General features: G+C 60.9%; 2 protein-coding genes across 2 annotated transcripts; both read right to left on the reverse strand.

Moving 5' to 3' along the window:
• Positions 1 to 648: 648 nt before the first annotated feature.
• On the reverse strand, positions 649 to 4,025 carry FABP3 (fatty acid binding protein 3). Its single transcript, XM_065650572.1, has 4 exons — positions 3,863 to 4,025; positions 2,910 to 3,082; positions 1,048 to 1,149; positions 649 to 937 (listed from the first exon to the last, which is right to left on the reverse strand). Exons 1-4 carry the CDS (start codon positions 3,933 to 3,935, stop codon positions 884 to 886), a joined length of 402 nt encoding a protein of 133 aa, XP_065506644.1. The 5' UTR covers positions 3,936 to 4,025; the 3' UTR covers positions 649 to 883.
• A 1,699-nt stretch (positions 4,026 to 5,724) lies between these two features.
• Positions 5,725 to 7,355, reverse strand: LOC135997743 (cAMP-dependent protein kinase inhibitor beta-like). Its single transcript, XM_065650588.1, has 3 exons — positions 7,162 to 7,355; positions 6,694 to 6,845; positions 5,725 to 6,224 (listed from the first exon to the last, which is right to left on the reverse strand). The coding sequence occupies exons 2-3, from the start codon at positions 6,836 to 6,838 to the stop codon at positions 6,142 to 6,144; spliced, it is 228 nt and encodes a 75-aa protein (XP_065506660.1). The 5' UTR covers positions 6,839 to 6,845; positions 7,162 to 7,355; the 3' UTR covers positions 5,725 to 6,141.
• Between the last annotated feature and the right edge of the window lie 9,095 nt (positions 7,356 to 16,450).

Raw genomic sequence — 16,450 nt, forward strand, 5'->3', positions numbered from 1 at the left:
TCTCCTAAGGAGCAACTGGAGCATAAATCTTGTAACTGGAGCTGAAGGTCAGGGGGAAGGTGGCAGAGGGCCCAGCTGTGGTTGGGCTGGGCTGAGGAAGCCTGTGGGGAGCGAGTGGTGGGGCAGATGTGCCAAACAGGGGGATGAGTCACTTGTGGTGCCGCCGGCTCTGCCGGGAAGCGAGAGCGGGGCTGGTGATGCAGCATGAGGAGGATTTGGGGCTGCTGCCCATTCTCCCCGTGCTTTGCCCATTCTGCTGCTTCTCACCCCAGTTCCCCATGGCCGAGGCCCCCATTTGGGGCTGGTTTCCAGCCTCACCGTGCTTGTGACCTTGACATCAGCCGTGCACCATCAGCTGATGCTCTGGCAGCCGTGCCTGTCTGCGCTGGCGGTGGAGGGATCCTGTGGCTGGAGCGAGCCTGGGGCTGGCAGAGCTGCAGGGGGAGGAACTAACACCCCCCTGGAAAAGCACGTTTCCAACCCTCACAGCCTCTCGTATTTCCACAGGGCTGAGACAGGCTCCTGGGATCGCTGGACATTTAACCCCATCGCTTCCAGGGTGTCCGGGCTGAGAGTGGCGTGGCTCAGCACTGTGGGTGAGCAAGTGCCAAAAAAAGCCTTTTTTTCCAAGTAAACTGAGCACAGAGCTGTAACAACATGGCCTTTTTTTATTTTTCCTTGTGAGTTTTCCCATTATTAATTAAAAAACAAAACAAAAAAACAAACCACAAAACCCCCACCCAAGCCCCAAGCAGCCCCACGAGGTGATGGGGCCGCAGGCTGCAAGGCCACGGGGAGCCGTGCCTGGCACGGGGTGAGGACAGAGGCGATGTGGGAGGCGACTGTGGCACCATGTGACGGGCGGAGGAGCTGGGGACAGCGTCTATGTCCCCTTCTCATAGGTGCGGGTGGAGACAACGTTGCCCATGGTGAGAGTCTGGTGGCAGAAATGGCAATGGGGTGTTAGTTGTGCTGAGCTGGTGCAGTTCCCACCTTGCTCTGTCCCAGGCTGTACCCCGCAATTTAAAACCATTTCTATTTCCTTACCAGAATTAATTTCCCGTCCTTCAGCTCCCGGACCAGCGATGTCTCTTTCCCATCCCACTTCTGCACGTGGACAAGCTTCCCTCCATCCAGCTTGACCACGGACTGCGGGGAGAGAGCAGGACGCACTGTTACCCTCCTCCCCAGGGATTCTCAGCTCCAGGGGCTTTGTCCCTTGGAGGGGACGATACTGAGTGTCCTCATGGTCACTCCACAGCCCTGTCAGGCTTAGAGACAGGCTGTGGGTGCCACCATCGGGATGTCCATCTGGCAGCATCCCCCTGTTCTTTGTAAGCCGAGTTCAGCATGGGCTGGATCCTGCTCTGGCCACCAGCTGAGTCACAGCCTCAGCTGCCACCAAGTAGCCCTGTCATGGTGACCCTGACCCAGGGCCAGCACCGGGAGCCCTGCCCAGGGCCTCACCCTGCTCTGGGGCTGCCGGGACCTGATCCCGGCCGCTTCCAAGCACGGCTCGCTGGCCCCAGCGTTGCAGGCGTCAGATGGGTTGCAGGTATCGGTGCTTTGAAGCGAAGCCTCCCCCTGTGCCGCAAGGCCCAGCAAGGGCTTTCGGAGGAGCTGATCCGGCAAACACAACTCTGCTCGCCAAGGCCACTGTTCGCTCAGCCGCTGCTGTTGACTCAGCCCCAAACACCGGGCCGGTGCCAAGGCTGGTGTGACAGCCGGCCCAGCAGCACCGAGCAGGGTTGTGCTGGGACAGACAGCGGCACTGGCTGCCTGGCCCCGTCCTGCCCTGTGCCCCCCCAGCTCCTCCAGTTCCCCTGCAGCTCAGCTCTCCCCAAGGCTCAGAGGCCCCACAGGGTGGGTCTCCCCATAGCTCAGGTGCCCCCATAGCCCGGGTCCCCGCATGGCTTGGGGGCACCCAGAGCTCAGCTGTCCCCACAGCTGGGGTGTCCCCACCACTCAGGTGCCCCACAGCCATGGTCCCCACACATCCTGGGTGTCCCACAATTTGACGTACCCCACCTGCCCCATCCTGGTGTCCCCGTGGCTCCGCAGCCACCCCGACCCCACCTGCCCTGTCATGTGCCCTCTGGCCACCAGCCGAGGGGCGCGTGAAGGGTATGTCCCCGAGCTACGGCAGCTCGCAGCAGGTCACGCGTCTCCGCTGCTTTGAACGTTTGGGGATTTTGTGCACAATGAGCCCCGAGATGCCCCCAGAGTCCTGCCCGGGCCAGGTGGGGGACACGGGGCTGCCAGCTGCTCCATGCACACGTGTTTTATTCCCAGCAGCTCGGAAAACGCAGGGGCTGGATCCACCCTGCAATGGCAAGTGCCTCTGTGGGGTGGGAGAGGCCACGAAAGAAGCTCTGACCCACCTCAAAGCTTTTTTACCTGGCTCTTATGGGAAGGAACAGCCTGACCGTGGAGGTCCTGGCCTCCTCAGGGACCCCCAGGGAGGCATCAGCCCCTGGCGGGGCATCAGCCAGACAGGGTTGCCCACCTGCTCTGTCCCTGCTTCGCAGGGCAAGCAAAAAGGGGGCTCCACAAAGAGGTGTTGTGCCCCTGTCCCCCCCCAAGCAAGGACAATGCTCATTGTCACTCCCCCACATCCTCTCGCTGCCTCTTGAGCAAACCTGTGGCCGTTTGCAAGCCGGGCTCTTGCACAACATTCCTGGCAGCTCCAGACCCCCCCGGGGAAAACCTCACTGCAAAATGGGGCAAGGAGGGGGGGTGGCTAGGTGGTACCGGGCTCGAGCACCAGCATTGGCAGGCAAACAATTTTCCGCTTCTGAAGACAAAAAAGATGGAGCCCCAGAGCCAGGAGCTGACGGCTGGATCTGGCAGAGCTCACAGACCGTTTTTGGGGGGTTCCGCCGCGAGGGGGGCAGGGGCTAGGGGCTCACCTTGACGTGCCTGTCATCCGCCGTGGTCTCGTCAAACTCCTCACCCAGCTTGAAGTTGATCTCCGTGTTCTTGAAGGTGCTTTGGGTCTTCACCGAGACCTTGTCGCCATTCACCTCGATGATGGTGGTGGGTTTGGTGAGCCCGGCCACCTGCCGCGTGGCAAAGCCCACGCCTTGGGGGGAGCAAGGTTGGGGTGGCTGAGGGTGTGTGGGGGGGCAGAATGCGGCCATGAGCCCCTGGTCCCTGCCGGCATCACCCGGGAGATCTTCCTCACAATGAGGGGAGGTGAACCCCAAAATTGCTCCCCACCCATTGTCCTGGGGGGATGTGTGTGCCCAATGCGCTTGGGGGGGGCTGGGATAGGAACGGGGGGGCTGGGAGTGCTGCTCAGGGAGGGATCCTGCACCAGCATCCACCAGCGCCAGGGCTGGGCAGGGTTGGGGGGGCACTGGTGTCACCTCCCACCCCTGGAACACTGCGGGTGGGGACCCACCTGCCCAGGAGCTGGGGCTGGGTGATGGGGGGATGAATGGAGAGGTCCTGGGGGGCTCCCGGGGAGGGGGTCCCATCCCTCCACCAAGGGCTGCTCCGGGACGGGGCGGGGAGGAGAAGGACGAGACCCCCTTACCCAGCTCCAGCCCCCGGGCACAAAGCCCCAGAGACCTCCTATAAACACCCCTGGAGCCCCCCGTAAACCCCCCATAAACCACCCCGGAAACCCCCCCACAAACCACCCTGGAGCCCCCATAAACCACCCCGGAAACCTCCCCACAAACCACCCTGGAGCCCCCATAAACCACCCCGAACCCCCACCCTAAACCACCCCGGAGCCCCCACCGCCTGCAGCGCCCCCAGCCAGAGCCCCGTGTGCGGGGGGGCTCGGCCATGCAAATGGGGTGCAGGGTAGAAAACAAAGGGGGTGATGCCCTGACTGCAGCCCCCTCCCACTCACCCAACGCCTTCATGTACTCATCGAAATTGGCCGTATCCACCAGCTTCCAGGTGCCCACGAAGGCGTCAACCATGGTGGGGGGCGCGGGGGGGACACGCCGAGCGGGTCCGGGGGTCCGGGCTGTGAGCGCAGCTCCGCACCGCCCAGCTCGCAGCTGCCGCTCGGCAGCGCCGCCGCCTTAAATAATGTCCCCATCACATGATTGGAACCGGCACGACCGCGGCCAGAAATACTCCTCACAGCGCTGCCAGCGGCCACCAGCCCCCGCCCCGACCCCCCGCTCACCGAGGGGCACGGTGGGGGCGTCACAGATGGGGAGAGTGAAAGGGTGAGTTGTGTACGGTCTCTGCGGTAGGGTGGCCAAAGGGTGCGGGATATGGGGAAACTGAGGTAGGGTGCAGGTGTGTGCCCGCCCCATGACAGCCTCAAAGTGGGGGGGGGCAGGTGCTGCCTGTGGTCTGTGGGTGGGGGGCATGGTCAGGACATGGGGACACTAGAGGTGACAGTGTCCTTCAGGGTGACATGTCCTTGGCACAAAGAAGCTGAGCTGGGGAAACTGAGGCACAGGGAGCAGCAAGTAACCAGGGTGAGGGGTCAGGCATCCAGGGGAGTGTGGGGACATGTGTGACCCCACCCCTGCTCCGTGTGTGTGGGGACACACGTATGACCCTGTCCCTCCCTTGTGTGTGTGGGGACACACACGTGTGCCCACAGTGATGCTCTGTGTGTCAGGGGGACACTGGGGACAAGGACAGCCATGGGGTCATGGGACCCACAGCGTGTCCCCCCGCGTGTCTCCCCTTGCTTTGGGCTCTGGTGGCAGCAGGGTCAGGGCCAGCGCGTCCCCCAGCCCCTTCCCACTGTGCAGGGGGTCACCTGTGGCTGTGGGATTCGGTGTCCCCGCCTCCTCCCGCCCCTGTCCCCAAGCAGCGGAGGGTCCCAGCTGGGGGGGTCGGGTGTCCTTGAACCCCGTGGCTGCAGCACATGCCCCCATCTTGGGGACACTGGGGTCAAAGTGGCCAGGTCTGGGAGGGACCTGGGGACAGTTTCTCCCTCTCCCTGGCCCCAGGGTGTCATCACAGACACCCAAAAATAGCCGGGAGCTCGTGTTCAGCCTCCTCCCCCCAGCACTGCCTCCGAGCGGGACCCCCTTGCCTTCCGTCCCCTGGGGGCGACAAGCCCTGGATCCCGTGGGGGGGGTGTCCCCCCACCCCGGCTGGGACACCCCGCAGGACACAGCTCCCCAGGGACAGATGGGCCATTTATTCCCGAGACAAGTCCCTGGGGAGCCAGAGCCCCCACTCACACCCACCCCCCAGCCTGGGAGGGGATGAAGAGGGCAGGGACCGTCACCTGTCCTCTCACCCTCCTGGGTGTCAGTGTCCCAAATCTGCACAGCCCTGGTCCCCACACGCGCTCCCAGCCTCCCCCTGAGACAACAGGACCAGGAGATGTGGATGTTCACATGTACAGCTGCCCACACACAGGGACACCCACCCATGGGAGCACCCACGGGCAGGGACACCCACCCACCTGCAGAAGCTCCCACACATGCGGACACTCGTGCTCAGAGCCCCACCACACACATAGACACCCACTGACATGGGTGAGCACTCACGCACATGGGCACCCATGCACAGGGACACTTGTGCTCACAGACACCCACAGGAGCACCCACGCACGCGAACACGCGTGTACACGCCTGCCCATTCACATGGCAGCCAGTGTCCTTGCCCAAGAGCCTGGGGACGGCCAGTGCCACCCTGGGGTGCTGGGGACTTTGCTTAAGGGCTGGGGGGCTGGTGGTGTTCAGTGCTTCCTCCCCCTGCCTTCTCGAAAAAGGCTCCTGCATCACCCAGGACAAAAGGCCAGGAGATGGAAGTGGTACCCAAAACATCACAGTGAACACCACACTCAGCCAGAAACACCCGCGGGCTGCTCCTGTGACAGGGAGAAAGTTCCCCCCGGAGACCCCCCTGTGCTCAGCTCTGCCAGATGTCCCAGAAGAAAAATACTCCTCCCCCACGGAGAGGCAAAAAGAAAATCCCCCCCGCCAGGTCCTCGCCCAGGGCGTGGGTGGGAATCGCCCCTTCGTCACGGCAGGTCCCCGCCACGCGATGCTCCCCAAATGGCAGGGTCAAGATGAGACCCGACGGTCCTCTCTCTGCGGTAGCACCGAGGAAAACGCAGTGGACTCCGGCTGTGCCAGGAAAGCTGGGCTGGTGCTCCACGGCCTCCTCCATCCTCCGCTGGTCAGCAATGGCCCCCCCGGCACGGGGTTAGGACGTGTCCTTCAGCTCGGGGCTGGGGGGCTGCGGAGGGGGCACCTCCGCCGAGGGCGACTGCATCTCCTGGGCACTGCCTGCGGGAGAGACGAGGGATGAGCAACCACCGACCCTGCTCGTGCTGTTGTCCCGAACTCTGCTATGGGAAACGCTGAGAGAGTTGGGGTGTTCAGCTGGAGAAGAGAAGCTCCGGGAGACCTTATTGCAGCCTTTCCGGACTTAAAAGGGGCCGATAAGAAAGATGGGGACAGGCTTGAGCAGGACCTGTTGTGATAGGACAAGGGTCATGGTTTAAACTAAAGGAGGGAGATTCAGGCTGGACATGGGGAAGGAATTGTTGCCCTGAGGGTGGTGAGAGCCTGGCCCAGGTTGGCCAGAGAGGTGGTGGCTGAACCATCCCTGGAGACACCCCAGGCCAGGCTGGACGGGGCTCTGAGCAACCTGAGCTGGTGCAGATGTCCCTGCTCATGGCAGGGGGCACTGGGGGGCTGGGAAGGGCCCTTCAACACAAACCATCCTGTGATTCTAGGATTCCCCGTCACCCACCTGCGGTCAGGGACATCTCGGCCAGCTTGAGGGGCAGGTCGGAGGGGCTGACGCCGGCCGGCGAGCCCAGGATGTCGGGCAGGGCATTGCGCCGGCCCGTTCGCCCGGAGGATGCGAAGTCCAGCACGGGTTCCACCTCGGTCATTCTAACCCTGGGGAGACACAGTCCCCACCTCGTCACCCCTCTGGGCATGGCGCGTGAAGGGGACCCGGCTCTGGCCCAGGCAGGATGCTCTGGTTCCGGGCAGGCAGCTTCCCCGCGGAACAGGGCTGAGCCCCCAACAACACCCCCCACCCACTCTGACCGCAGGGTCTCCAGGGGCGAAGGCAGGGACCACCCTTCCCATGGGACTCCCTTGTCCCCAGGGTTGGCATCTTTGGGTGCTGTGACCTCTGCTGGTCACAGCATCATGGAGGAAGGAGGGTCCTGGGGGTCCCACCACCACTCCCCGCCCCGAGCAGCCTTACCGGGCGCCCTCCAGCCTGGCCTGGCGCTGCGTCTCCCCCGTGCCCAGGGTCCTGCTCCGCTCCCCGGCCTGGCGGTTCCCCCTCCCGATGTCCCCCAGCCAGCGAGGGACCCCACGGGAGACGGGGGCTCCGGGCTGGGTCCCCTCCGGCTCCGACCTGGGGGAGGCAAAGCAGAGGGTCAGCGATGGGGCTGGTGCCAGGAAGGAGCGGGGAACAAACCCGGGGGTGGGAGAGGCTGTGTCCCCATGCAGGGCACCCACAGCACCCTGTTCCCTGGGGGGCTCTGTCAAGCCTGGCTGCAAAGGGCAGGGACCCCTCATCCCTGGGGGGCAGGTGGGAGGAGGATGGAAAATAGGGATGGGGACATGGAGGTGACACCCAGCTGGGAGGTGGGACAACAAGGGAGGTAGAGAGGGGAGAGCAGGACCAGCTGCAGTGCCAGGGGACAAGGGCACATTGTCCCCAAGCTGGCGGCACCACCGTGTCCCTTGGAGAGTGGCTCTTGCTGACCCACAGCAGGCAGTGGTGACACTGGGGTCCCCTGGGTGGGTGGGGGTTCTCCCAGTAACCCCCCAGCACCATGCAGACCCCCCAGCACGGAGCCAGGCCCCATACCGGGTTGTCACCAAGATGTTGGCTCAGCACTGATAAAGAGTTTGGACTTTTGCAGAAGTGTTTTGCAGGTGCAGACGGTGGGTGGCACAGGACCTTGCAGGGACTGGGTGGCCTCCACCCTCCCCAAACCGCCCCCATCCGCTCACAGGGTGCAAGGACCCCCAGGCAGCCCCATCCCCTCCGCGTCAGACGCTGGTGGCAATGCTGGGACTGGTGTCCCCAAGCTGGTGGCGGCAGGAGCTCGTCCTGCTGTGGGGGGCACAAACTCACCAGTGTCCCCCTGGGAATCGCTCTCTGGCAGAGGACGAGCCAAGGTCCCCAAGTCCTTGGGCAGAGGCACCGTGCCGAGCGGGACGAGTGACCCTGGCTGCGTGCGAGGAGGAGAAATGAATTATTAACCCGGCAGGTGATTAGTCGCAGGGCGGCTGCCCCACGTGGGGCAGGACCTGGGCCCTTTTCGGCTGGGGAAACTGAGGCACAGAGTGAGGCTCGGGTGTGTAAGGAGGGCGGGTCGGTGGCCCTGCGAGTGGTGGCTGTGCCATGGCAAAGACACAGCAGAGGCGCGATGCTCCGTGTGCAGGTGCGTGCGCACGCGTGCACCATCTGCGGCACTCTGGAGCTGCGTGTTTGAGTGTGCATTAGCACACGTATGTGCATTGGCACACGTATGTGCGTGTTTGCCTTCATCACCTCTGGCCAGGCTGCTGCGTGTGATGTACCTGTAGGTGCACCTGGCGCTGAGCTCAGGTTGTGCGTGTGGTGTCCTCTGGGACACACGTGCATGCATGGTGTCCTGTGGCACACGAATGTACATATGTGGTGCATTGTAGCACGTTTGTGCATGCATGACACCCTCTGACAAATGTATGTTCATGCATGGTGCATCGTAGTACGTGTGTGAATGCATGGCATGCCCTGGCACATATATGTGCATACACAGTGTCCCGTGGCACATGTATGTGTATGCCAAGTGCCCTGTATGCATGTCAGCACATATGTGCGTCTCTAAGTCAGCGTGAAGGCTCCTGCCAGCTCCTGTTAGTGCCAGCGCCATGTCACCTCCTGGTCACAGAGTTTCTCATCGCACACCACATGTTCAAGTTCGGGTCGATCATCTGGCACCGAGTGTCCCACAGCAGCACCTGCTCGCCTGGCAGGAGCCCTCGGCCTGGCAGCCCCGCTCCGGGCGCCGGGACATGGGAGGTGACGTGTAGCATCCGAGATGGCACTGGAGCACCTGCTGTGTCACCCTGGCACCCGTTTGGGAAGAGGAGCTGGGAGGAGCCAGGGCTCACACGCCTGGTGCATGTGACGGTGTGAGCACGTGAGCGTGCACAAGCACACACGTGTGTGCACTCATGGTCACACACACGCATGCATAAATATGGGTGTTGGTATATTCTCCCAAGGAACAAGTGCCAGGACCAGAGGAAACTGCCTCAAGTTGCGCCAGGGGAGGTTGAGGTTGGATCTGGGGAACAATTTCTTCCCCAAAGGGCTGTGGGGCATTGGAACAGGCTGCCCAGGGCAGTGCTGGAGTCACCATCCCTGGAGGGTTGAACAGATGGAGATGAGGTTCTCAGGGACATGGGTTAGTGCCAGGGTTGGAGGAATGGTTGGACTCAATGATCTTGAGGGTCTCTTCCAACTTAAATGATTCTATAATTCTAAATTCATGCATGCACACATGCAACCATGCATGCACACAGATGCACACGTGTGTGCACACAGGAAGGTATGCATGTGCACATCCATGTACACAGGAATGTACATGTGCACTTGCAAGCTGCAAACACACACACACACACGGACGCACACAGACAGACAGACAGACAGTCTCTCTGTGCACACCCCAGCCCCCAGCGCTGGCTCAGACCTGAATCCCGGCAGCCCCGGTGGCTCCACACGCTCAGGTCTTGCAGAGCTGGGCAATAACCAGCCCTCAGCACCAGTCCCATGGGCAGCAAATCCCACCCAGCATGGGGTAAATAACGTTGCATAAACCCCAGACCTCCGCCTGGTGAGCAGGGATTTCCCCCTCTAAGCAGGGACTGTTTCTGGCAGGCTTAATGTGGTCTCAACTTAAAAAAGCTGCTGGGCTCACATGGAAGGTCCTCGGGGCCACTGGCTCCTGCTTTAATGCCCCTAATGGGATATAGGAAGGGAGGGCAGAAATAAACCTTAATCTGGGCCGTGGTGGAAGAGACTGGGGAGAGATGGAGGGAGGACAGAAGAGAAGAGCATGAGCCATCTGAAAATCCACTGGCAACTCTACAGTCTCGAGGTTATTAAGAGATGATGAACACAAATGAAAAATGGGGAGGATTTACCAAAGTGTGACCATAACATTGAATTAAATGAATGTTGCAAACCGGGAAGGAAAGAGCTGCCCTGGCTCAGAAAGGGATCATAAAATCATGGAAGTTCAGGTTGAAGGGCCCTTCCCAGCCCCCCAGTGCCCCCCTGCCATGAGCAGGGACATCGGCACCAGCTCAGGTTGCCCAGAGCCCCGTCCAGCCTGGCCTGGGGTGTCTCCAGGGATGGTTCAGCCACCACCTCTCTGGCCAAACTGGGCCAGGCTCTCACCACCCGCAGGGGCAACAATTTCTTCTTCATGTCCAGCCTGAATCTCCCCTCCTTTAGTTTACAACCATGAGAGCATCATCCAGGAAAATCAGCAACGAGTCCACAAGAGAGGGAAATCCAACGAGGCTGATTTACCAGAGACCGACAGCCAACAGACAGACCAAACAGCCCTTGGAGCCCGGAACAGCAGATGGCAATAATTAAACAGAGGATAAAATCTGGAGAGCTGAGAGATTTCCCCCAGAGGCAGCAGGTTTGGTCCCGGCGGTTCCATCCCAAGGGATGCGGCTGCAGGCGGCACCGTTCCTGCCCGAGGCAGGTGCTGGAGCCCAGGGGATGCTGAGCAGCACCCGCTGCCATGGAGCAATGGGCTCTGTCAGCTGTCAGGGGCCATAAACAGCTCCCAGGATCTAGGTGAAAGGGAATAAATATTGTACTGAACTCATTGTCTCCAGGGAAGGGGGAGAAAATGAGAAAAGGCTCCAGGGATGTTGGCTGGTGCAAGAATATTTAACGCGGTTAAATGCAGACCAATATGGAGAACAGGTTTTGCTTCAAGCCCAGAGCCTGGGGATATCCCAGCCCAAGTGCCTGGAGATGATGGTCCCTCCTGGAAGCGCTTCCCCGGGGGGGATGCTGGGACCCCCCTGCCTGCTCTCGGCAGCAAAACCTCTCTGATCACAGGCCAGCACTTTTGTCCCTAAATCACCAGGTTTCCAAGCAGGCTGGGAAGGCGCCTGGGCCGGCTCAGATCCTGCCTGGCACCTTCCAAGTGATGGTGACACATCACGGAGTGAAGCAGCGCAGGGACCCAAGTGACCCGATGCTCAGAGCATCATCGGGGTCTCACACTGTTGTTTCTCCCTGTTTTCCCCTGGCTCCTCCTCACCGCGTGGCCTCAGCTCCTTCCCAAAGCTCTGAGGAATCATTCCAGCAGGTTTGCAGAGAGGAGGCTACACTGGCAGCCCCCCAAATCTCTGGCCCAGCCTGAGATGATCCAAGGCATCCTGCCACACGCGGGCTTGGCCCCTCCATGTGATGCACTTTCCAGCAAACACCATTTCCCGAAAGGCATCAACACGTGGGCTCCACCACCTCCCCTCGCCACTGAGCAGTGGATCCTCTTCGTTAGACTAATGTACTTACAGCGGTAATTCCCGTTACCCTCTAAGCCCCTTCCCGTTGTGTCCTTGCTTTGCGCTGTGACCTTCCTCCCCGCTCCTGCACACTCATCCTCGCAGCCTGAACTGCTTTCCCTCTTCCCACAGTTCCTGCTTGTGCTTGGATTGTTTCATCCGTTGGTTTGGGGCGCGTTGAAGTGTCGCTTCCTCCCCTCCATCATCCCGACATCCCTCTCATTATCCTGCCATCCCTCTTCTCCCTTTCCCCTGCTCCCTCCCTGGTCCCCATCACTGCCCTGCAGGTGGGCAGGACCAGGTTTAGGCTCAGTCCCAATCCTGCTCATACCCAAATCCTGAATTATTCCACTCAAACCTCTCTCTGGGTTACAAGGATGCTTTTAAAGGTCATCCTTCATGTGCCTTCATTAATCCTCTGCTTCCTTTAACATGCTTTAGGGCCAACTTTTTTTTAATTTTATTTTTTCAGGTGTAGGACTTAGAAATTTATTTTTCACACTAAATCCTGAGATGTGTCCTACTAATGCCAGCCTAAACTGAACATAAACCCTTCACTGGCTCCGCAGCGGGGCTCATCCAGGCTTGTTGGATATTGGTACCTAAATTCCCATTCAAGGCAAAGAGTGAGAATGAAGGACTCTGAAATGGGACACCGATAATCTCCATTCCCTGTAATTTCTGGATGCCAACAGGAAGATGAGCACAAGAGGCGGGTTTTGCTGCTGACATCCATAGGATGGAGTTGCTGGGAGGAAAAAAATGTGCATTATTGCTCTATTAATCCATTGTTGCACTTGGGAATGATGGCAGAGTTCAGCTCTGTTTAATACCCTCATGCAAGCCAGGAAAAAAAAAAAAAATCCAACCTGAGTCTCTCCAGACAGGATTTCAGGCTATTTGTGTAAACTGTCGCTTTGGTTTATAATGCTGCAAACACAAATCAGAGCAAGTCCTGCTCGGGGGTAAGAGCGAAACCAGCTGATGCGCTCGCTGACATCCCAACCCAAAGTTTCCCCGAGCATCTGCAGGGCAAACCCAAACACTGCCAAGCCGAATCCTGGCGCCTCCAGACCTCAGGCAGTAACTGCCAAGAAAATCCCCTTTGGATCCTGCAGACCTGGATTGGGCTGGAAAAAGTGCTCTGGAGGGCTTGGCGGTTTAATTCCAGCATTAAGATGCTGAGCACCTGCGAGGGTGCTGGGTGCTGCATGGGAGGGCTGAGCCCATGTCGCCCCTGCTCCTTGCCCCTGGGGCTACTCTCAGACCCATCATCTGCATTTGAGTCCTTTTCAAGTCCAAGGGGGAAAACACGACAGCCCTTTTCACCTGGGGATGATGAAAACCCACCTGCAGCCTGCACAGAGAGGGACCTGGCACCGCAGGTAAATCAGTGTTTGCTCCCGTAGCAGAGAGAGGGAAGCAGGAGCTTCCCCTACCACGCGTCTCCATCGCAAAGCAGGTGATCTAATGGGAGGTAATTGCGATGATTGAGCCCTGGGTAATACAGCTCCCACTGTAACCTTTAGTTAACTGCTCCGACGACAGCACAAACTATAATTTTGCATAATAAACGTGTCACCCACATCTAAATCGGTTTCATTCTTTAGCAATTTCAGGCTCCCTCCTCCCCAAATGGCTCTTCAGCAGCTGCTCCAGCCTGAGCACCCTGGGTGGGAGCCGACAGATCCAATCTGAAACGCTGGGGACAGGGACATCCCCGATTCTCCTGGCTCTGGGTGCAGATTGTGTGGGTGGCACAGGGATTTGTGCCAGAGGAAACCCAAGGAGCTGCGAAGATGTTGTAACACAGGCCGTGGGCTGTTGGGGCAGGGGCTGGGTTACCTGCGGGGACACAGGGTGCCAGCTGGGTGCCACCAAGGGCATGCTGCGCTGCGCCGTGTCAGGAGCACCATGGGCTGGGTGACATGAGTCCCCAGGCATTTCTGAAATGCAGACGGATGGTCCTGGGCTCTGCTGTCCACTGCAGGAGCATCCTCCCAGTACAAGGTCCCTTTTCTCCATCTGCCACTGGCCAGCACTGGGAGAACCGTGGTCCAGCTGAGTAGCGTGGGGAGGGCAGCGGGGCACGCTGGGAAAGCAGCACTGAGTTTGGAGGAGGCTCCCCAGCTCTGCCCAAGCAGCAGGACGTGTGCAGGCACCTGGATAATTAATTTTGGGCAACGGAACCAGCTGCCAGCTTCCCAGGCCACGTGCTGCAGCTGGTACCTGTGGTTCCCCGGGGAGCCCCCAGCACGTGCTCCCCTCCAGATCCCTGCCAGAGACAGATTTTCTCCTTCCAAGAAGGGAAGGGGAAATCTCCCAGGGTGTCCTGCTCCCCAGGCAGCATCCCCTCAGGAGGGACCAACACATGGTCAGGAAGAGGTCCAGATGTTTTCCCCCATCCCTGCACGGATGCTGGGAGCATCACTGGGATTCCTTGATGGTGCCACGTCCCCACAGGGTCCCAGCACCCCGTCCTGTGAGGGAGCGTGGGGTCAGGTCAGGAACAGGTGCCAGAGCTTCCCCAGCTGAACTGGGAGCTGAACCCCGAGGCTTCCCCCAGGGTGGCTGCAACCACAGCCACCGACAGCCTCCCCCCGAGCAGCCCCCAGGTCCCCGCCACCTTCCTGCGTCCCAGTCCTGCGAAGAAATGCTGCTATTCCCACAATTTAAAAAAGTGAGGAGGACCTGGCTCTGCCACCACATTTCCCCCTCCAAAACCTCTGGCTTTTTGGGGGGAAGATGCTGCTGAGCAGATAAAGGATGGAGACAGTGGTAAGGCCCCCCCCTCGTCATTATACCTCCCACCTCTCCTGCCCCGCCATGACAAGAGGGGACATCCCAGGAGGAGTGCAGGCAGCTCCCCGTGAGAGCGAGGGTTGAGGTGTCCCTTGGTGGACAGCCCCAAGGTCACGGGCTGTGAGCATTTGGGGTGAGCACAGGACATCTCGCCTCTGCCACCTCCTCCCTGCCACTGCCACCCAGCCAGGGGACAGGAGCCAGCTCTGGGGACCAAAGGGACCCGATCCAAGCATCTGCAGGGGCAACCTGCCAAAAAAATGCCCTGAAGGCAGTGAGGAGGGGTTGTCCCTGGGGAAGCCCTTTCCTCCCAAGAGGATGACGCCTGCCCAGGGTGTGGAGGAGGTACAAGACGAGCGCGTCCCCTGCACGGAGCAGTGCTCAGCCCTGTGCTGGGTGTCCTTGGGCTTTCGCTGCCTGGGACCCCCACAGCTCCCCAGGCCCAGAATCATCTGGGAAGCTCAAATCTGGGAAGCTGAGGGCTTGGGCTGGGGGGGGTCGAGGTGGCTGAGATGAGCATGGGGCAGGGCGGAAGGTGGAGGGGGCACTGGTGACCCCAGGACCCACCAGGGAGGAGGGGGCAGGGGGCGAGGGGCCGGGGTGGGTGCCAGGATGGGACTGAGATGCCACCAGTGGGGTTGACCTGAAGTGCCCACTCCAAGATGGATGAGCCTTGATGGTGCCTGACCACTGCTCACCGCAATCCTCCCAGAGCCATCTGTCCCCGGTGGAATGGGCACAGACCCCCCCAAGTCCTTGAGAGACACCCCACTGTCCTGTTTATCACCACAGCCTGTCACTACGTTTCATCCCCCCAAAATCATTCTGCCCCCTGAGGACATCGCCATCTCCCGAGCCTCCTGCCTCTCCACCCTCTCTTTGCTCTGATTTGCAGCCATGGAGCTGGCACCCGTTCCCCAGCTCCCATGGGCACAGAGCATCATCCATCGCCATGGCCCGTGGCCTCTGTGCAACCACGTCACCGGCACCCGCCACCCACCAGCTGCTCACCTGGGCTGTGCCGGAGCCGGTGCCAGTGTCGGTACCGATACCGATGGCGGTGTTGGTGCTGCTGCTGGTGTTAACGCCTGTCCCGGTGTTGATGCTGATACCGATGCTGGTGTTGATGTCGGTGTCGGTGCTGATGTCGGTGCCGGTGTTGATGCCGATGCCCGTGTCAGTGCTGAAGCTGGTGCCGGTGCTGATGCTGCTGCCGGTCTCGCTGCCGGTGCCGGTGCCAGCCGGGCGGGCCGGGGGACGCTGCCGGGCTCTGAGCCCCGGGGAAGCTCCGGCTCGCTCCAGCCCCTGGGGCACCCGGGGCCGCCGCCGCCGCCGCCCCGCCCGCCGCTCCCCCCGCCCCGCTCCGCGCGGGGGGGACCCACCCCCGCTCCGCCCCGCCCTGCCCGCGCTCCCCCCGCCGGGCCCCCCATCCCCATCCCCACCGGGACCGGCCCTTTCCTTCCGCCGAGATCCCCCCCCACCCCGGCTGGCCCCGCACTCGGTGACTGCCAGCGTGCCGGGGGCTGTGTCCCCCCGTCCCCCTGCAGTGACACCCCACCCATCTCCCCCCATAAGGCTCCATAGCGCACCATTGCCCCGCGATGCGCGGGGCGACCCAGGCTGGGGGCTCGTAGTCCAGCGCGCCCAGTGGCTCTGCCTCCCAGCCAGCCCGCTCGGAAAAGAAATACAAACCCCAAAATTCCTTCTGAATTAGGGTCCCTGGCTGCAGCCCTGGGGAAGGAGCCCCATAGCCCCCGTGTGGGGGTGAGGAGGGCTCTGTTCACAGCTTGACCCCAGCCTACGCACCTCCCTGCACATTTATTTCAACCAGAAATAATGGCCAGGCTCAAAATCTTTGGGAAAAAAAAAAGTTCAAAATACGTGGCTGCACCCCTGTGGTGCGTGGTGCCTGGGGAGGGTCGGTGGGTGGGCTGGGAGAACCGGGTTCTGGCTGGTAAACCCATCTGATCACATCCCAGCCCCATGTTCTGCCCAACACAAGGACTGTTCTCACTGCAGAAGGACACGGGGCAGGGCCTGGGTGCAGAGCAGATGTCACCATCTTGGCAGCCCCGATTCCTCCTGGCACCAGCGTCACCTCAAGGGGTGGACATGGCCAACGTGATGGGGGTTCCACACCTGCACCCCTG

This window comes from Caloenas nicobarica, chromosome 23 (assembly GCF_036013445.1).
Source record: "Caloenas nicobarica isolate bCalNic1 chromosome 23, bCalNic1.hap1, whole genome shotgun sequence".
In the NCBI taxonomy this organism is placed as follows: domain Eukaryota; kingdom Metazoa; phylum Chordata; class Aves; order Columbiformes; family Columbidae; genus Caloenas; species Caloenas nicobarica.